This window comes from Gossypium hirsutum, chromosome D09 (assembly GCF_007990345.1).
Source record: "Gossypium hirsutum isolate 1008001.06 chromosome D09, Gossypium_hirsutum_v2.1, whole genome shotgun sequence".
NCBI lineage: Eukaryota > Viridiplantae > Streptophyta > Magnoliopsida > Malvales > Malvaceae > Gossypium > Gossypium hirsutum.
The window spans coordinates 47,207,819-47,226,995 of record NC_053445.1 but is presented as its reverse complement, the minus strand read 5'-3'; the positions used below and the strand labels follow the sequence as shown (position 1 = coordinate 47,226,995).

General features: G+C 33.5%; 3 protein-coding genes across 4 annotated transcripts; 1 reads left to right on the top strand and 2 right to left on the bottom strand.

Moving 5' to 3' along the window:
- The first annotated feature begins 344 nt into the window (after window positions 1–344).
- LOC107890891 (dof zinc finger protein DOF5.6) lies at window positions 345–10,519 on the top strand. 2 transcript variants are annotated; one of them, XM_016815482.2, is made up of 2 exons: window positions 345–652; window positions 9,493–10,519. In XM_016815482.2, the coding sequence occupies exons 1-2, from the start codon at window positions 479–481 to the stop codon at window positions 10,267–10,269; spliced, it is 951 nt and encodes a 316-aa protein (XP_016670971.1). In that variant the 5' UTR covers window positions 345–478; the 3' UTR covers window positions 10,270–10,519. The 2 variants fall into 2 exon arrangements, with proteins under 2 accessions (XP_016670971.1, XP_016670972.1); XM_016815483.2 differs by lacking the exon at window positions 345–652 and adding an exon at window positions 8,653–8,972.
- Window positions 10,520–12,639: 2,120 nt separating this feature from the next.
- LOC107890892 (uncharacterized) lies at window positions 12,640–15,030 on the bottom strand. Its single transcript, XM_016815485.2, has 5 exons — window positions 14,837–15,030; window positions 14,322–14,426; window positions 13,774–14,029; window positions 13,503–13,580; window positions 12,640–13,123 (listed from the first exon to the last, which is right to left on the bottom strand). The coding sequence occupies exons 1-5, from the start codon at window positions 14,873–14,875 to the stop codon at window positions 12,990–12,992; spliced, it is 612 nt and encodes a 203-aa protein (XP_016670974.1). The 5' UTR covers window positions 14,876–15,030; the 3' UTR covers window positions 12,640–12,989.
- Window positions 15,031–15,714: 684 nt separating this feature from the next.
- Window positions 15,715–18,656, bottom strand: LOC107890893 (diphthine methyltransferase homolog). Its single transcript, XM_016815486.2, has 3 exons — window positions 18,229–18,656; window positions 17,718–18,052; window positions 15,715–16,711 (listed from the first exon to the last, which is right to left on the bottom strand). Exons 2-3 carry the CDS (start codon window positions 18,043–18,045, stop codon window positions 15,999–16,001), a joined length of 1,041 nt encoding a protein of 346 aa, XP_016670975.2. The 5' UTR covers window positions 18,046–18,052; window positions 18,229–18,656; the 3' UTR covers window positions 15,715–15,998.
- Window positions 18,657–19,177: the final 521 nt, after the last annotated feature.

Below are 19,177 nucleotides of genomic sequence, written 5' to 3'. Positions count from 1 at the left end.
TTTGAAAAAAATAAAGGTTGATGGTAAAAAAAAGTTCAAAAATGTAATTAGGGCTATTTTGACAAAACCTGTTAATGTTAGTGGCCAAATTTTTCATTAAGCCTTAAAATTACATCAAATAAGTATTTATATTAAAATACACTAACATAAGTATAATAAATGCTTTATTATATTAAAAAATAAAAACAAATATAATAAATGTTGTATTGCATTAAATATAAATTTTAAAATTTTATATTTTGGGTCGGGTAGATTTTTTGGGTTTCAAATAATGAGCTTAATTATTTTTGGGTAAGTGATTAAGGGCCCGTTCTTTATCCCGTTTGAGAATCACTTTTTCACCTAAAAGTGCTTTTCTTTTAAAAGCAGCAAAGAACAGTCTCCTTTTTTCTCTTAAAATTTCTCCATCAAAAAAGTGCTTCTGTCTAGATGGAGAAGCTAAAAAATTCTCCTTTTCTTCTGCTGTAACTGCTTTTGGATGAAAATTGACCAAATACCCCTGTCTTCTCCCCCAAACGTTTTTCCCCTCTGCTGGTTCCCTAAATGTTCTTTCCCCTCTGCTGGTGAAATTGGAGCTTTATACCCGATTTCTTTTCCCCATTTTCGGCTTTCAAAGCTCTACTTTCTGTTCTTTGTTCCTCTTCCGCAGCAGGTGAGAGTTTCTTTTATATTTCTTCTTCTGTTTTATTAGTTCCTCTTCTGTTTAATATTTTGAAGCTGTTGATTTGTTGGTATTTCTTGAGACAAATGATTTCAACTATGGCTTCTTTTCTTGTTTCAATCTTCCTTTCTCTCATTGTCTTATTTTGCTCTCCTTCTGTTTGTTGAACTTCCCCAATAATCAATAACCAAAAAGAACGAGAACAACTCGACTTTTAGTTGAATATCTTTATTAAAATTTGTCTAATCTGGTGGTTTCTGAGAGGAAAAAAAAAGGGATCCGTTTGCCTTTGAAGATTCTTAAACTGTGTTCAAGCATTTGTTGTTGCTCGTCTTGATGTTATTCGAGCTAGAAATCATCAATGGAGGAAAAGCTGGTATCCATCAAAGCACTTTGTTCACGGTACTAGTGGTTCTAGGACGGATTCCTTCTTTATACTGCTTTTGCTGTTAAGAGATGAAAAAGAATAACTGACTTCTCTTGCTGAACCGCACTCTAGCAATATTCAATTAACGTGCATGTTATGGTTTACAATACGAGGATTTTTAGCCTGGTAGACTGGTTGAGGTGTGAGTTTACAAAGGTGGATAACAAGTATGCGGGATCTGGTAAGAGAGTTTACGTAGGAAGAGTGCTGGCTTTGGCTAATATGGGGTTTTGGTGCTTCAATCTGTTTGGGTTATTGTTGCCTGTTTATTTACCTAAAGCTTTTAAGATGTATTACTCTGAAACTAAGGTCAAAGTAGTAGAGTAGCTGAAATGAAATGTTCTCATTTCATATCTTCCCAGTAAAGTTAAAGTGGTGTGGTTTGGTTTATGTAATTTTAATCCTTCTATATAATATGTCTCTGTAATTTTAATCCTTCTATATTGTTAGGATCGTCCCGATTAAGCAACGAACAAGTAAAAATAGTAGAAGAAATTGAGAAGATGAACATACAAATTTAACGTGGAAAAACCCCTCAAAAGAGGATAAAAAACCACGGGTAAAGATAATTTTACTATAATGGCAAAAGAATGAAGAGTACAAAAGATGGAGATAAAAACTAAACCCCGAAAACCCGAAAAACAAAGAACCCTCAAACGTAAACACAAAATTCTCTGAATGTGTTATAAGTTCTAATCTAATGGGTGTCTCTTAATTCTAAGATTGTAAAGGAGCCTATTTATAGGCTAAATTAGTAAGTCAAATAAACTATACTAATAAATGCTAAATATATTATACTAATAAATACTAAATCTTCTAGAAAGAAAATATATTTTTGTTTAACTTGACTTGCAAGCAATCTCTTAGAATTTGGGTCACACAATTCTAACAATCTCCACCTTGACACGAATTCTTTCAATGCTATCTTTACCAAAACCCGCCATGGGCCTATCTTGAACTATGCAGGGAATTAACTGAGTCGAATCTATGCTTAGAAGCTGGAAGACTTCTAGCGTTCGATTTGTGCACTGCCAAATCAAAACTAACCCGGGTCTGATTTTCACGAATACAGTGCCCTAACTTTTCAAAACCTGCATCCAAAAGAGAACCTCTCTTCAACGAAACGGTCATACCTTTTTCCCTCCTATGACCAAGTTGCCTCCGCTTCAAATGAGTTGACTTTGACTCCGTAACGGACGAGGGACATCCGATTTCACCGGTCACTGTAGAACCTTCCAGAATATAAAGACTGCCGGTTCTTTTACCTTTTAACAAAACGAGAGCTCCACGAGATACTTTAATGTTGCTCGATTCGATGTTGATTCTACATCCTTTCAAGTCTAAAATACTCAAGGAGATGTGATTCTTTCGTAAATCAGGTACATACCTGACATCTGAGAGTGTCCTAATCGTCCCATCGTGTATCCTAATTTTAACAGTACCAATACTGATTATTTTACTAGATGAATCGTTTCCCATGTGCACAACTCCACCTTCAACTGAACTGTATGTGGAGAACCATTCTCTATTGGGACACATGTGGAAAGAACATCCTGAATCTAGGATCCACTCAGACGTAAGCTTGGAGCTATCGCTCGTTGACACTAACAAGAAATCATCACCGCCTTCATCGACCAAATTAGCACCAGCTACATCTTCCTCGTTACTCTCAGCAGCTCTTTTATTTCGCAGTTTATAACAATCTGCTTTGACGTGACCTAACTTTTTGCAATAGCGACACCTTTTGTCTCGTTTCTTTGATGCTACCAAAACGGAAGCTTGTCTATCTGCTTTGCTATTCAAATCAAACTCATTGTCGAGTTTGTCTCTACTCAACAAATGACCCTTCACATCTTCGAACGAGAGTTTGTCTCTGCCATAAATCAGGGTCTCCCTGAAAGACTTGTATGAAGAGGGTAAAGAGCACAATAATAGCATAGCTTGATCTTCATCGTTAATATGAACCTCAACGTTCTTTAAATCATTTAAAAGAGTAATGAATTGACTGATGTGATCTTTAAGAAGCTCACCTTCGTTCATGCGAAACGTAAATAGACGTTGTTTCAACACTAAACGGTTAGCCAGAGACTTAGTCGCATAAAGAGTTTCTAACCTTTTCCACAAGGCGAATGAGGTCTTCTCCATCAATACCTCCTGCAATACTGTATTCGCGAGGCACAACTGGATTGCAGACAAGGCCTTTTCATCAAGCTCTCTGTTTGATTTAGATTCTCAGGCTTTTTCCCTGTAACAACCTTTTTCAAGCCATTTTAAACTAGAATTGCCATCATCCAAACTTGCCACAGATTGAAATTTGTCTCACCATCGAACTTCTCAATTTCAAACCTTGTTGCTGCCATCTCTGACCGGGCTGATCTATGAAAGTTAAACTAGCTCTGATACCACTTGTTAGGATCGTCCCGATTAAGCAACGAACAAGTAAAAATAGTAGAAGAAATTGAGAAGATGAACACACAAATTTAACGTGGAAAAACCCCTCAAAAGAGGATAAAAAACCACGGGCAAAGATAATTTTACTATAATGGCAAAAGAATGAAGAGTACAAAAGATGGAGATAAAAACTAAACCCCAAAAACCCGAAAAACAAAGAACCCTCAAACGTAAACACAAAATTCTCTGAATGTGTTATGAGTTCTAATCTAATGGGTGTCTCTTAATTCTAAGATTGTAAAGGAGCCTATTTATAGGCTAAATTAGTAAGTCAAATAAACTATACTAATAAATGCTAAATATATTATACTAATAAATACTAAATCTTCTAGAAAGAAAATATATTTTTGTTTAACTTGACTTGCAAGCAATTTCTTAGAATTTGGGTCACACAATTCTAACATATATAATCTGTAAAACTATAATCAAGACCCTATGTGTTTGGCTGTTTGGATAGAAGTTCGAGTCTAAAAAATATGGATTTAGATAAGATTTTGGGTCGGTTTGAGAATATACTTATTATATTTTATTTAATCGTGTCAATATCTAATTACAAATATTTAATTTTTATATTTAAATATTTAAATATAGTTTATATATTCTAATTAATTTTTATAAATAATTAATATTAATTACTTAGAAATTTTTAAAATTAATATTATATATTAAAATATTAACAATAAGTTATAATAAATTATTTTTTTATATTTTTGCTAAAATATCATAATATTAACTAATTTAAACATTATTTAAATACATATTTGTTATTTTATAATCTCATGTCTAAAATGGACATTTTATTCTTCAAAAGCACTTTTTGACAGCAATGCCAAACACTTAAATTTCTCAAAAGCACTTCTCAAAAACAATAAAGAATTGGCCCTAAATATAAACATCGCTACGCCACGGCAAATACCAATCTGTTGATACTCTCTTTAGATTTAGTGTAAGGTGAAAGGAGACAATGATTAATTAATTTTGAGTTTTAGATTGATAGGTGAAAGTTCCCAATTTTGGGTTTCATTTTCTTTTCGAGGTTTAATAATATGATAAGATGATTAATATTATAACATTTAATTTACCCTCCGACAACTCACTTGTTAGATTTCTTGTTTGCTTGTGTTTGTTTAATTTGTCTTTGTCCAGATTCGGATAATGCATAATAAGAGTTCTTCAGCAATAGTAGAACATAAGGGGAAAAATGCTTTTGTGGAATAGAAAACAGCTTCAACTCAAAAAAAGACTGCTAATGAAATTAATGAGATATTAAAGGGAAAAAAACTGAGAAACCCAAGCCAATGAAGAAGGATATGAAAGTAAAAGGAAACTGGCAAAAAAAAAAAAGAAGAGAGGAGAGCCATCTTTGTGGGTTAGTTTGAAAAGGGGAAGGGAAATGGTGAGGGTTGGTTGATCGTGACTGGAAAATGGGGAGGAAAACGAAAGGAGAAATGTGATTTTACGGTGATTTTGAGGTTCTTGACAGAAAGAAGGATGAAGAAGTGTAAAAGCAAGGCCAGAAAAGGAAATAGAAAGAAATAAAAAGGGAAAAAAAGAGGGAAAATAAAAAAGAAAAAGAGGTACAAGATGGAAAAAAGTTTCAGTATCAATCGGAGACAAAAAAAAATAATAAATATCAATCTGAGAGAAATAGATAAGTTCGAGTACTAATTTTATATTTAATTCTATTTAATATATATAATTAATATAACTTATTTTTATAATATAATATATTCAACCCGAGTCGAGTCATACTTAAACTAAAAAATCTTACTCGAAGTTAACCCATATAGAAAACGAACATTAAATTTTACTCAAACTCATTTTCAAGTATTATATATTTATCAAAATCTTTCTATTTTTCAAATGGACCTTTCAGCATCAACGAATAACTTAATCCACAAACAACTCTAGTAGGTCGGTATTTGCTATCTGGCCGTTGGAATAAAGCCATAGAGGTGCTATGGCTGAAGGAATAATGGTGGTGAAAGTTTTAAAGGCTTTTATTAAATTTTGATTGGTTGGACAACTTTGACTTTAGTCATTATATGGTGAAACCGGCATGTGGAGGTCCGGACCGACTTTGCATGTAGTCGATTATTTTGCTAAATAAGTGACCTTTTTGATTATTTTGCTAAATATATTTTCAATATATATGAAACAGAGCCAAATTGAATCAAGGTTTTCGCATCTTACCCAAACCGAATAACTCCAAAAACCAAATCAAAAGCTCTAACTTCTTCTCAATTGGTGATCACCTTCTTTAACTCTTGTACAACTAATTTTCAATACCATCAAGTCCTCTCAATCAACTTAAATAAGCTCTTTACTTAATGGGCATGGAAGCCTAAGAAAAGTGATTTAAACAATAATTCAAGAATTTAAAATTTTATTACCCGTGATTGAATTACAATAAAGAGATTATTACTTTGTTCATCTTAAAGAACATTTAATTTGCTAGATATTTCCACTTTAACATCGTCATATTTATTGAAGAGATTATTCAATTAAGATATTTGGTGAGATTAAATGTAAATAATTATGCGCCTAAAGTTGATTTTATCTTTATAAAAATGAAGTAATTAGAGCTTAAATTATTGGTTATATTAGAAATTTATTTAATAGACTGATTCTTTAAGTAAAATTTCATTGAGTTGAGATTGTTATTCTAAAATACACAAATAAATTTATTCTCCTATGGCACATTAATTTTTCTGTAATACTTAGATTTTGGTTTGATTCAAACTATTGCAATAACATTGCTTTGGACAAAAAAAAAATTGGGAATTACGAATTAGTGTGCTTTTTCATTTTATATTCAAAATGATTAAAAAATATTTTGGATGTTAATGCTTTCTTTAGCTTTATCTGGTTTGCTTCACACTAATACCAAAATCTCTCTCACCAACTTTGGCAAGCAATGAAAAGCAATTGGATCAAGAGTCAATATCGACATCAATTGCAGAAACCTTTTTAGTTTTTTTTCCAAGCAATCACGGATAGAAACCCAGTTGATGAGTGGACCTCCTCTGGGTTTGGTGCATGATTGCCTTTCATGTGCTTAAAAGGAGCATAGGATCAATGATAAGATACCAAAGAGAAGAAGAGAACCCCGATTAACTAACTATACACTCTTTACAAAATTGGATTGTTTGACCACCACTCCACTCTCATCATTCCTCATGCTGACTAAGAAACCACCACACCAGAATCTCATCATGCTCTCCACCCTCCTCACCTTATTTGCTTGATTCTGTACACAGATGATAAAGCTATGTAAAATAAATACTCTATATGCATGGCTAAAGCTCAAGGCTCACTTGGTTTCAGTTTAAAATTTGAAAATGCTTTCGTACAACCTACAGTGCACCTTCAGTTTAGCTTTGACTTCATATTGGAGCTTACACGACGACTAATCATAGGGTGTGCGTGTAATAATGCTGTTTACTAATTTGAATATCTAATGATAAAAAAAAATTAGAGCAATAAATCAAAATATACATAAGAGTTAATTCGAGAATATTACTTCGAACACAGATAGATTTTGTACGAGAAACAAAAATTAGAATACAATTCATTAAATCAATAAAATGTAATCTCATAAGAGTAATTTTTTATTTTGTAAAAACGCAATAGGATTTATTGGGATGTAATTTTCTTAAAATATATATAGTTTTTGAATTTATATAAATACATAATTTTAAATAAATAAAATTTAGAGTTTGAGAATGCTTTATTTATTCAATAAATTTATAATAAATTATATATTAATAAAATTGTTAATTTATTGAATCGGGTAATCAATGTATTCATGAGATTATATTTACTAATTGGATCATAATGAGCTATAGTGTTCACCTTTCTTTGTTGCTATATATACATATATAGATAATTGAGGTAGAAAAGTTGTATGAGATATAATACTTCCTTATTACTATATTATTCATGAAAAAGAGGAAAAAAATTTTAAAACAACGATACTAAGTAAATATATTCCACATTACGATATATTATTTGGTTTGAGGAAAAAAAACAGACAGGAAATAGACAATGAAGCAAAGCCAAGTCTCACATCCAAATGGTTAATTTGACTATATATTTTTCTTACGAATGAAGTAACTAACAGTTTGATCCAAGTCCAAAAATCCATGATTTCACATTGATTTTTGTCACTATCAGGCAACGAAATCTTTCTAGTCCACTATCACTACCCTTAGCACAAGATACAACTATTGGTCAAATTTTTTAAATGTGGTGCATGCCTGAAATGATCCTCAAATCTCATACGTATCTATTATTTCAAAAAGTAACCCAAACCCTCTTTCACATTACTCATACTTAACCAAATAGTACAGTAGTTCAAAATTTTAAAGATTTCAACAAACATCATCATGAGAGCAACTTAATGGATTAACAAATGATTAGTCACTTACTGTGACTCCAAAATACCTTGCCTTCCTTTTTGGGAATTAGGGGGGATCCAAGAAGAGAAAAAAAGGGGCATTGTGTTATGATTGGGAGATCATTATTTCCTGAACCCAAAAGGAAAATTAATGATGGAGTTTACTCCAAGGAAGTGTCAAGTGTAGGGTGAAACGTGGGCACTTTATTCACCTGTCAAATGGGGATGTTGGCCTCTTGGGCAAGTGTGATCCTGAAGCTAGTTACTGAAATTGGTTGTCCAAAGGGACTCTGTGTTCTAGCCAAGCTAGGAATCAAGTGTCGTATTCAATATTTGTCTGGTTTTAGAATCCAAGAACAAATGTGAGAGTTACTGAAATTGGACCCGCAAGTGGAGTGCTCTTTCGATATGCCCTTCTCTTCTTTATCGAAAAACACCCCCACATAAACTATAATTCTTTCTTCTCCTCTTGTGGGTGGATGGTGGGTGACGTCAAAACATGTGTTTTCAGTGTTATACCCCTACCAATGCCGATATTTCTGACATACTCTTAACAAATGATCACACGGCTAAGGTTGTCCCAACAGGACGACCAAGGTGACATCAAAGTCCTACATTTTCAAGCTGAGTATTCGTAAAGATCTAATAAGTGGGACCTCTGTCCTTGGATTGTACAGCATTGTTGGCCCCATAGAATAATATAATTGTTTTAGCCCACCGACGACTAAGAATGGAAGGGATTGCAGCGACTCTCTCTCTCTCTCTAGACCTTTTTCTTCCTTCTTATTTACAGCTTCCTCCCTGTATCTGACAGGCCATTTCCCTTTCTAATATCCCTCCCTCCCTCACTCTCTCTTCTTCTGCCTTTGATCTGCTCTCTATCCCTTTCTCTATTGTATTTAGTGGCATATTTAGAAAAAGTGTTAGTGAAGATAAAGCGTGAGAGGGAGATATATTTGGTTTTCAGTTTGTTTGTTTGTTTGATGGGTTTTAATTCTCTTCAAGTTTGCATGGATTCATCTGATTGGCTTCAGGTATGCTTATTACAGTACTTGGCGCTTGGAATGCCTCGTTTTGCCTAGCCTGACATCTAGCATAATGAGCATGACTCCATGCATTGCATATTAAACAGTGTTAATTATTAGAAGCATTTAATATGCTTTTGAACTTTCAATAACTTCGACATGGAATGAATGATTTTGGAGTACAAGCTCGCATTTTTATTGAACACATTTAGATTTATTATATCTATAATCAAGCAAAAGCACTTTTTTTGGGCAGTTTAATCCTAAATAGTACGATGAAAAACACATTAATTTTGACAACAGTAAACTTTTTCGGGTCTTATTTAGCAATTATTGTACAACTAGTTTATTCTGGTAGTATTTTTTAAGTTCAGACAATCTAGTTGAAAACGTGACAGGATAAAGGAATATCTAGTCATTGTATTATCTGCCGCCTAAAAAGGACAAAGAATATCTAGTGCTAACATATATAATAAATTAATAGATTAATGGTTAAACTGCACAGTACTGACACTTTTTCCATGTTTAGGGAATGACTCAGCAGGAGCCAGGAATGGATTCTTCATCCCCATGTGGGGATATTCTCACATGCTCAAGGCCATTGATAGAAAGGAGGCTAAGACCTCCGCAGGAACAAGCTGTCAAGTGCCCAAGGTGTGACTCCACCCACACCAAGTTTTGCTACTACAACAATTACAGCCTCTCCCAGCCGAGGTACTTTTGCAAGACTTGTAGGAGGTACTGGACCAAGGGCGGAACACTAAGGAACATTCCTGTCGGTGGAGGGTGTAGAAAGAACAAGAAAGTCGCTACTACTAAAAGATCAAATGATCAATCAGCCAACAACTCTGCCGGGTCATCTATGCCTCATAATCCCACTGATCTTCACCTTTCGTTACCTGAAATGCACCTTTCTCACCTTAATAACATACTTGGTATTCATGGTAGTAATACTAACTTCATGGAGAGTAAATACAATCCACTGCTTGAAAACCCAGGGCCGATCGATTTCTTGTCTAGGAACTATGACGTTATGGGGAATGGTGAGTTGGGTATGATTGGAGGACTTGGGGATTGCTCTCCATATGGGATGTCCCTTGATGGCAATGTTAATACTATTACTTTCATGGACACTTATCAGAGGATGACGTTTCCTTATGCTGCAAATGAAGATCAGCATGCAACGGACGTGAAGCCAAACACTAAGCTCTTGTCCCTTGACTGCTGGCAAGACCAAGGATGTTCTGATGCCGGGAAAGACACTTACGGATTCTTCAACAACTTGGGATCATGGAATGATGAATGATTATGGACCCTCCACGACAAATCAATGATAAAGAGTGCCCATTCCGGTTGTTTCAATGTATCCATTATTGATAGATGGTTGGGGAGTCATCATTCATGCGAGCAAGTCTCATGATTTGCCTGCTATGGCCTAGCTTTTGTTACGGACTAATTGTTTAAGTGCATCCTTTGATCGAATGTCAATTGCCTAATCTTGTATCTCTGTGTAGTACGTTTGTGGAAACCTAATTTTATTCGAGCTTAATGCTTTATTTTCCTGTTAAAGACTCCAGGTCTGGGACCTCCAAAAAGCACCAAGGCAAGGGGAGTAAGTAGTAAAGCTCGTGCTCGAAAGACTTCACAAACAAGTACCAAAGCTTAGCTCCGAAAAGCAAGCATTTAAGCTTGAAAAAGGCTTAAAAAAAGGTCACAAATAAGCTTTTAACAACTCTCTAATGTAACAGTATTTAAGTTTAAATTAAAAACAATGGTAATAATGAGATTAAATACTTCAGTAAGAAGCAAAATTTTCAATGGACAAAAAAAAGTAGTTAAATTGTCAGCCACCTATACGTTCAGATTTTCTCAGTGGGTGCTTCTCAAATAGCAAACCAGTGTGGTGTGGACAGCATATCATTCAAGACTTCCATCTCACCATGACTAAAATGGGATCCAAAGGATACCCACTGTATAATTTTATATTTCCTTGTTATGTTGCAAGCAGATAATTAAAACAATTGATTTTCAAGATTCTATTTTTCTCTCATTTCCTTTTACTTTTCTTCTTTCCAAATATAATTTTAGATACGATTGTTAAGTATCTACCATAGTACAAGGCCTTTTTTTCCCCTCTAATACTGTGCTGATTAGTTGCGTACGTAAGATTGTCAAGTTTCGGATCTAAAAAGCTGCCGTGGCAACAACATCGGAGGATCAAAAAAATGGAACTCATGATCTATTGCCATGATCTGCTTTTGGGCACAAAAACTTCACCGACAAATGAATTAATATTTGGTTAGATGAGAATCATGTTTCATTATAGAAACAATAAGTTTATCTTGCGGTGAAAAGCTATGGATAATATTTTGCAGTTACCAAGTCTATCCCTGGTGAATATGGTGTGAATAAGAATGGTCAAAAAAAAAAAAAAAAACTAAGAGACCTATGATGGTTTTCAAACATATTTCATTAAATAAAATTCAATTATTCACATTGATATTATTTGTCTTTGTTCTGAACGGTTTCACATGCAAAACAAAATGTAAATAAATATTAACTTATTAATTACTTAATGTTTAACTAATACTAAGTTGTATTACATGATCGGAATGTAATATAAGAAGACAACTTGTGTAGTAAATAATTTAAAAGGTTCATAATATGGTGAATCAAAATTGAGAAAATCGGTTAAATGATTATTATGCCATCTATCAAAGTCCAAACATGTATCAGAGTGGTTTATTCCTAAAAAATAAATACATATATGATTGTCTGTATTAGTAATACATCGAACAAGACCTAAGTAGAATTAATCCTAGATCCGTTTATGGATTAATTCACTTATGACATTTATAGTGTGACTTATCTTAATCTTGAGTAAGTAACTGACTATGTATGCATGATTCGTATATTTTGATATATTAAAAGTACGAGTTTAAATAACTAAGAGTTGAAAGTTGATACATTGGGTATACGATGTATACGACTTTTGCATGAGATAGTGGTGAATGATATTTTCTCATTAACATTACATAATAGATGAAAAAGTAACGTGATCATGAATCATTGATTTAGGACAAATTATTTAACTCTTATTTATTAGTAATTGGCTTTTTATAATAAAAAAATATAATAAATATTATGAAATAAAATATATCATATTAGATGAAGAGATTTAACTCAAAGAAATTTTCATACCTTATGACATAAGGTGACACACCTTTGACAAGTTTATTCGATAAGTACTTACTAATTTGCTTTAGTTTGAATGTAATTACTGCACAATTTCTAAAAGAAAATCTTTAAAGGAAGCTTGACACGCCATAAATTCAACTATGCTTTTTGGTCGATTTCCCTAGGAGAAGAGCTTTGGAGAGAAAGTTCTGCTAAAAAGGTATTTAGCGCGGTTAGGATCAAGAAGATTAAGGGTTCCACTATGATCCCAATAACTGGAATTGTGGTTAAGAAGATCACGAACAAGAGAACCAAAGTTCGAGGGTCTGAACTAAACTCTGCTGAATGATGGTTTATGGGTTTCACCATTAGACAAAAGACATAGCAATATGCAGAACGATCTTTGTTTAAAAGTATCTCCAGCCTTAGATGTGCCCAGAACAAAACAAAACAAGCAAAAGAAGAAATCCAAGTGGTCAATCAGTTTAGGCACAGAATATAATAAACACACATTTGAATTTCATGATAAAACCGTCTCAATAAATCTTATCATCGATGAATCTTCAGAAAAGGCAAACACTAGATCAGACAATAGTTTTCATTCTACACTAAAGATTTCAGACAATAAGATTAACAATAGAACATCACCAACAACATTTATACTACATTTGCAATAGCAAGAAAATAAGATTGCACAAATAACAGTTCCATACTTCCAACCTCCTCAGCCCTTTATCCCATGCAAAACTTTAGCCCTTAAAAACAATGAATACATTGCCAAAAGCAGTAAATTTAGTTCCATGCCAATGCTGTCAGTAGTGTTCTCTATCTATGCAAAAATTGGTGGGTCTACTTATTCAAGTTTTCTTCAAGCCGATCAATGGCAGCCCCAAGACCACTCTTTGCTTCTCCAATTTCACCTGAACTTTTAGCAGCCATATTCCCTTCATTTGCTTTCTCTACAAGCTTCAAGTGGATCCATCCTGTCACAAAATGCAACCTCTATATTATATGCCCAGCCACAGCCCTATAAATCAGCTGTCCTGTCTTTTAAAATTCTAACACTAACAATCTAAAATCACAAAATGCAACTAGATTCCTTTTACCGTCACCTTTGAAAGTATTTATGGTAATATTGGCTCGTGATTGAATCAGTTGGCAGAAAATTTGCAAATACTATTTTACATGAACTCACTTCTCCACCTCTCCTTATCAAACTAACATACTCCTTATAGTGACATGCTAATTTTGAAAATGAGCAATTGGTTACACAGCAGTTACATAAAGAGCCATTGGAGACAATCACTTCATTGATAATTCAAGAAAATAGCCATATAACATTATAAAGTGCAAATTAGTTACCAAGAGGAAAACATATAGCTGCTCCAAGAACCGAACCTAGCACCACATTCCTTGCACGCCATTGAAGAGACCCAGGCACTGCAGGACATCAACCAATAAAGGAAAGGAAGAAGTTAAATACAGATAAGGATGATATATTATCCATTTGTTCTGTTACCAAGGTTCCAATTTCAATTGTGAAAGAAGTTGGTGATAGAGATTAACTAAGCTAGAACTCATAGGAAAATTCTTGCAACTTCTAAAGATAGTTTAATTAGGTATGAATTATTACTAATTAGACCAAAGGCTGCAGCAGTTGCTGAACCAGCGCCAACAACATTGAATACATCATGGACACCTCGTTTCTCAGCCAACAAATTCTGTAAACCATAGAACCCAGCAGTGAACATTCCAAGTCGAATTCCACCTACAATTGAGCCACGAGTGACTCGGATAAACCTTTTTTCCATTGCATCTCGCATCAACCGATACTGCTCTCGTTTATCTGGAGTGCTGCCAAGCTTCAACATTACTTCTGCATCTTTGCTCTACCAAAGAATTCCAACGTTTCAATAAAAAAACACAGCAGAATAAGAATAGGCACATGAATTAACCATTAATATGGACATAATTGATCTCAAAAGAAACCCAATAATCATGAACAAAGGCAGCTTTGAAGGAAGAAAGGGCAATCACATGATTGCAACCAAAAGAAAACAATTGCCAGGACTGTAAAGACCTCTATTATATACAAATTATATCACATTCAAACATTCTTGCAACTCCCTATGAACCAAATTGAAGGTCTTTTATACCAAAAAAAAAAAAACAACAACTTACAACTGAAGCAGCAGCTTCCTTACTACCTCCATATAACATGCCTGCAAACACTCCAATGACAGTGGCTGTGCCCCAGTTTACAGTTCCAGCTAATCTTTCGGTTCTCTGATTTAGAAACACTGAAGTCAGCATATAACACTTTAGCCATAAAATTGGCTAATTACTTCGATATAAGGATTGATTAAATATAAAAAAAAGTCTATGCTAATAAGTTAGGGTAACTAAGATATCCACATATAAGCATTACCAAATCAACTTAAACCATGACTCAAATTCATAACAAAAGCTCCAAGAAAATTTCAGAAACTTGGAGAAATCAAGAGAACATAATATTTCAAAATCAAGAGAAATTATAAGCACATCGTAGAAATGATAAAGGGCTTTCATTTTTTTTTAACTGACAGCTATGGTCATATTTGAATAGAATCAAGATTATATCATGTTCATATTATGAAAAAGGAAAATCAATTAAGAAAAATTGAATTGGATTGAATTGAAAGAAAAAAAAAACTTACATTTGAGTGGGTTTCTTCATGTTTTTCAGAGCCTTCCATTAATCAAAATTCAGTGTCGCGAAACAGAAGATACCGCTGATGCTGGAAACGATTTTGTAACAAATTGGTTTCTTTAAAGTTTAAAGCGGCGGTGCCACTCGGTAGATGACAAGGTGTTAGCTCAAATGTATAATTCTACCCTCAGTCCCTGTACTGTTTGGCCTTTTGATATATAGCGTCTTTCCAATTCCATTCCATACTTTTTTACTTAAAAATTTAATTAATAATATTTTAATTGATTTCAGTTAAATTTAAATATGTATCATCAATTTTTTAAAGGTAAATATGTATCATCAATTGAATCTTAATTTTTAAATTAATATTTTGAATATTAAAATATAAGAGATTTATTAACAATATAAATTGAACTTTCAAAACTCTAAAAAGTACAAGAATTAAATCTAGCTCAAATTACCTAAATTTAAATAATTAGAAAGTGTTTAAGCAAATGTTTTTTTTTGGGGGGGGGGATAGATAAGGAAGCTCGTTTAACAACTAGCCAATACAATCAATTGAGAAAATCTAAAATACCCTTTCTAGAGAATAGGTAAATAATAATAGATATAATTTCTCATCTAAAAAGATGAACAAAACTTTAAATTCCTAAAAATATAAATGGAGGAACTAAATTCCAAAATTTTAAAAACTACAAGGACTTGAAGCATATTTTAACAAAAAAAAAACCAAAGAAGTTTCGTTCAAAGTCAAAATGTTAATTCAGTGGGTTTTTTTTTTGTTAAATTTACATATAACTTAAAAGCTAATAACAAACTTGTAAGTTTGTTCATACATTCGTTCATATATTTGCAAGGTATTTGAATTTAACTCAAAAAATAAACTTTGTTCAATTATTGCTCGTTAAATTCAAACTAGCAAGCAGGTCAAGTTCCGATAACATACATAAATTATTGTCTTTAACTGCAGATGTTTGAACTTTGAAGCCACATAACACAAAAGTCCCATGAATAATAGCATATATATGGGCAAAACGACTTGTCATACTTGGTTGGAAGGAAGAAAGATATGATCGTATGTAGGCAATACATATCTTAGTTTGAAAAATAATATTTCCTAAACCAACATAATTGGTTCCTAGTGTGTGAACTCAGATAACGAGACGTGGTTAAATGCAGCAAAAATCACTTTTTGGCCTCCATACGCGAAGAAGCCGGTCGTAAAATGAGCAACTAGCCACAATAGTACTGCCTCCTGGTAATAACTTTGCTCGCTGCCAATCTGCCCCGTATGCAAGTGAGCCGTGCTGACTGTAAGCTTCAACAACTTCCGGTTTCTTGTCTCCAATCTTGACGATTGCAAATCCGTTATGCATACACGCTGCTAAGACCAAACCTGACACAAAAGGATGGTGCTTGATTCTCCAAACTCCTCCTCCAAGACAAACTGAAGTTTCATTCACTGGTCTTGAGATGCACCTTAGATCCCATACCCTCAAGTATTCATCATAGCTACCTGTAAGTATAGTATTTGGGTCAGTGGGGCTCTTGGCAATGCAACAAACTCCCATCTTATGCACCTTGGAATTCTGGAAAACCATCCCGGATGGATTATCCCGCATATCCCAACAGCTGAATTTGCAGTCATCTGATCCTGTATATACTAATTGTGGTTGGTGAATGTCAAAGCAAGTTGTCCAAAGCTCAAAATCATGTGCCTTCCACTCTTGTAATTTTTCTATTTTGGACTCTGCAAGTGTAGTTATTGAAACAGAACCATCAGAAAGTCCGACTGAGATAGATGTGGCTGCTGGGTTCCAATCCAGGAAAAGACACATGGAGAAGCTTATTTTTTCACCACACACTTCATTAAGAAAGCCTCCTGCATTGAAGAAAAATAAATCCAGGGAATATTTAAAAAAGACAAAAAAAAAAAAAGAAAAGAAAAAGGCTAAACATCAGCTCCATAAGCAACAAATTTTCTCTAACAATGGCAACATAAGAATATATTTGATCAAAGGGGTAATATTGTACCTTTCACAGCCATCTCAAAAGGGGTGAAAGTCAGTTACCTAAAGCATCATTGATAGGGATAAAGTTCACTTAAGCAAAGCACACTTGGCTTGTTGTGAGGGTTTTACTTTAATCGCTCTCGGGTTGATAGGGATTAGTCCTAAGTCCAATGTGACATGGGATACTATGGGTTTAAAAAGAAACCCTATCCTAACAATATTTAAGGAGTCGCAGAAAATAGATGACAAATTGAACTGAACACCAGTATTAGTATGCTCTTGCACTAATCTAAATTAGTGAAAGATATTAACATATGCTCTAACACTAATTTAAAGTAGAAAGAAACTAATATAGAAGTTTGTATGATCTAAGTTATTTCGACTCTTCATTTTTCTAGAAGTATTCGTGTTTGATGCTTCTGTTAGATGAATTACACAACAGTATGATATGACCTTCCAAAGATTCTTTCAAATACATGGAAAAACCTAAAAAAAGGGTGAATATACCATGCTGGGCATAAACTCGCATTTGACATTCACACCTGAGGTTGAGTAATTTTAGTTCATCAATTCAGGTACCTTGTATTTTTTTTTCTCGTTAGTGGGATAATTGATCATTACCTACCCCATAATTACTTCCTTGAAGTTGATTACCATGGATTAAACAACATAAAGACATGAATGTTAAAGCATGCAAGGCATGATTTTTGTTCTCCCAACTAATTAGATAATCTGCAATCGAATCACTAGAATCTTCAATATGACAACACGGACTTCCAAGCATAGCAAAATGAGTTTCAAAATTCTGAATTACTTACAGTGATGAAAACAAGACTAAGAAAAATACATAAAATGTTACGTAAGCTTGAAACATACCTCTAGGTTTCTCTTCATTAGAGCAACCCTCTAAACTATAGATTCTCAAGTACCCATCAGCATCAGCTTGAGCAAGGAGAGGACCCACATTGCTTCCAACTGTGCTCCACTTAATATCAAAAATCCCAGCAGTGTCCACGCGATGAAACAACTCGAGATTACCCTTTTCGGCATTAACATCGAATAATGAAATGCTACCAGCTCGGATTGGTTGCTCACCTTCTTGCAGGGTGTACGTTGAAGCCGCCAATACATGTTGGTACCCATCGTGGAGGCAAAACTCTACGGCATCAGCATTGCCTTCTAAATAGCAATGAGCCACGTCCATTCCTCAGCTGCGCATTTCATCAAACAGGTTGTAGGCACATAAATGAAACTTAATATACCCTCCAATGTAAAAATAAATAAGAAAAACTCTTTGTTGGATCAATTGATTTAAGATACTAGAGTGATGGAAAATGTTGGCACATTCTTTGAGGAAAATCGGAAAATTTAAAGAATAAGGAACTACCTTATGTTGTTACTTTCGTAGTCTTCATAACATTTTCCAGCATCACCTAACTCTTTCTGAATTGGAGTTTTTATCGACAAACACTTAGAGCCAGTGTCTAGCAGATCCTGTAAATCTTGTCTTGGGTGCTCGATCTTCTATGTTGCAACTCTCCCAATCTTTCACAAGTTTTTGAAAAAAAAAAGAGAGAAAGGGTAAAAAATGCATTTGCCACCGAAATATGTTTTTGAAGTTTCGAATTAACCCTTTATTTTAACTTGAAAGTAATATAAATTTATATTTGGCCCCTTCAACCTCCATAAATTTTCAATCTAATCCTTATAGATTTGCAGTTTTCTTAACCATTTATGTAGATTTGTAGTTTGATATGATAATGCAGTAACACTTTAATTATACATAATGTTTAATTATTTTGTCAACCTTTTCATGCTCATAATAAAAAGAACTATTACAATATTTGAAACATATTGGACAATACTTATTTTAATTTTTATTTTGTAATATTAAATTATTTTATATAAATTTTAATTAGATTATAATTTTTTAAACATTCAAATTTTAATAATTATATGTAATTTTTTTAAATATACAGACAACCAACATTTTGAAAATTGAAAAACAGCATCTTATTATAATTTTCTATATATTATTTTTAATTTGTATAGGATTGCACTGTAACAAATTTGTATAACTAAAACAATTTCCCTAGCCTAATTAAAAATTATATTTTTTAAATTAATATTTTTGCAATATACAATTAAAGGGTTAGTACTCACGCATTTACGATAAAGATATATCCATATCAAACACGCATGCACTACGTGCAAAGAGAACTGCCTAAATAAAATGTTACAACAGCTTTCCGGAAATTCGAACCCGAGTGGGTTCTAAGATAAACAATCTTTAGTCATCAGGAAAGTTCTTTAAATTAAAATTAATCCATTCAAAC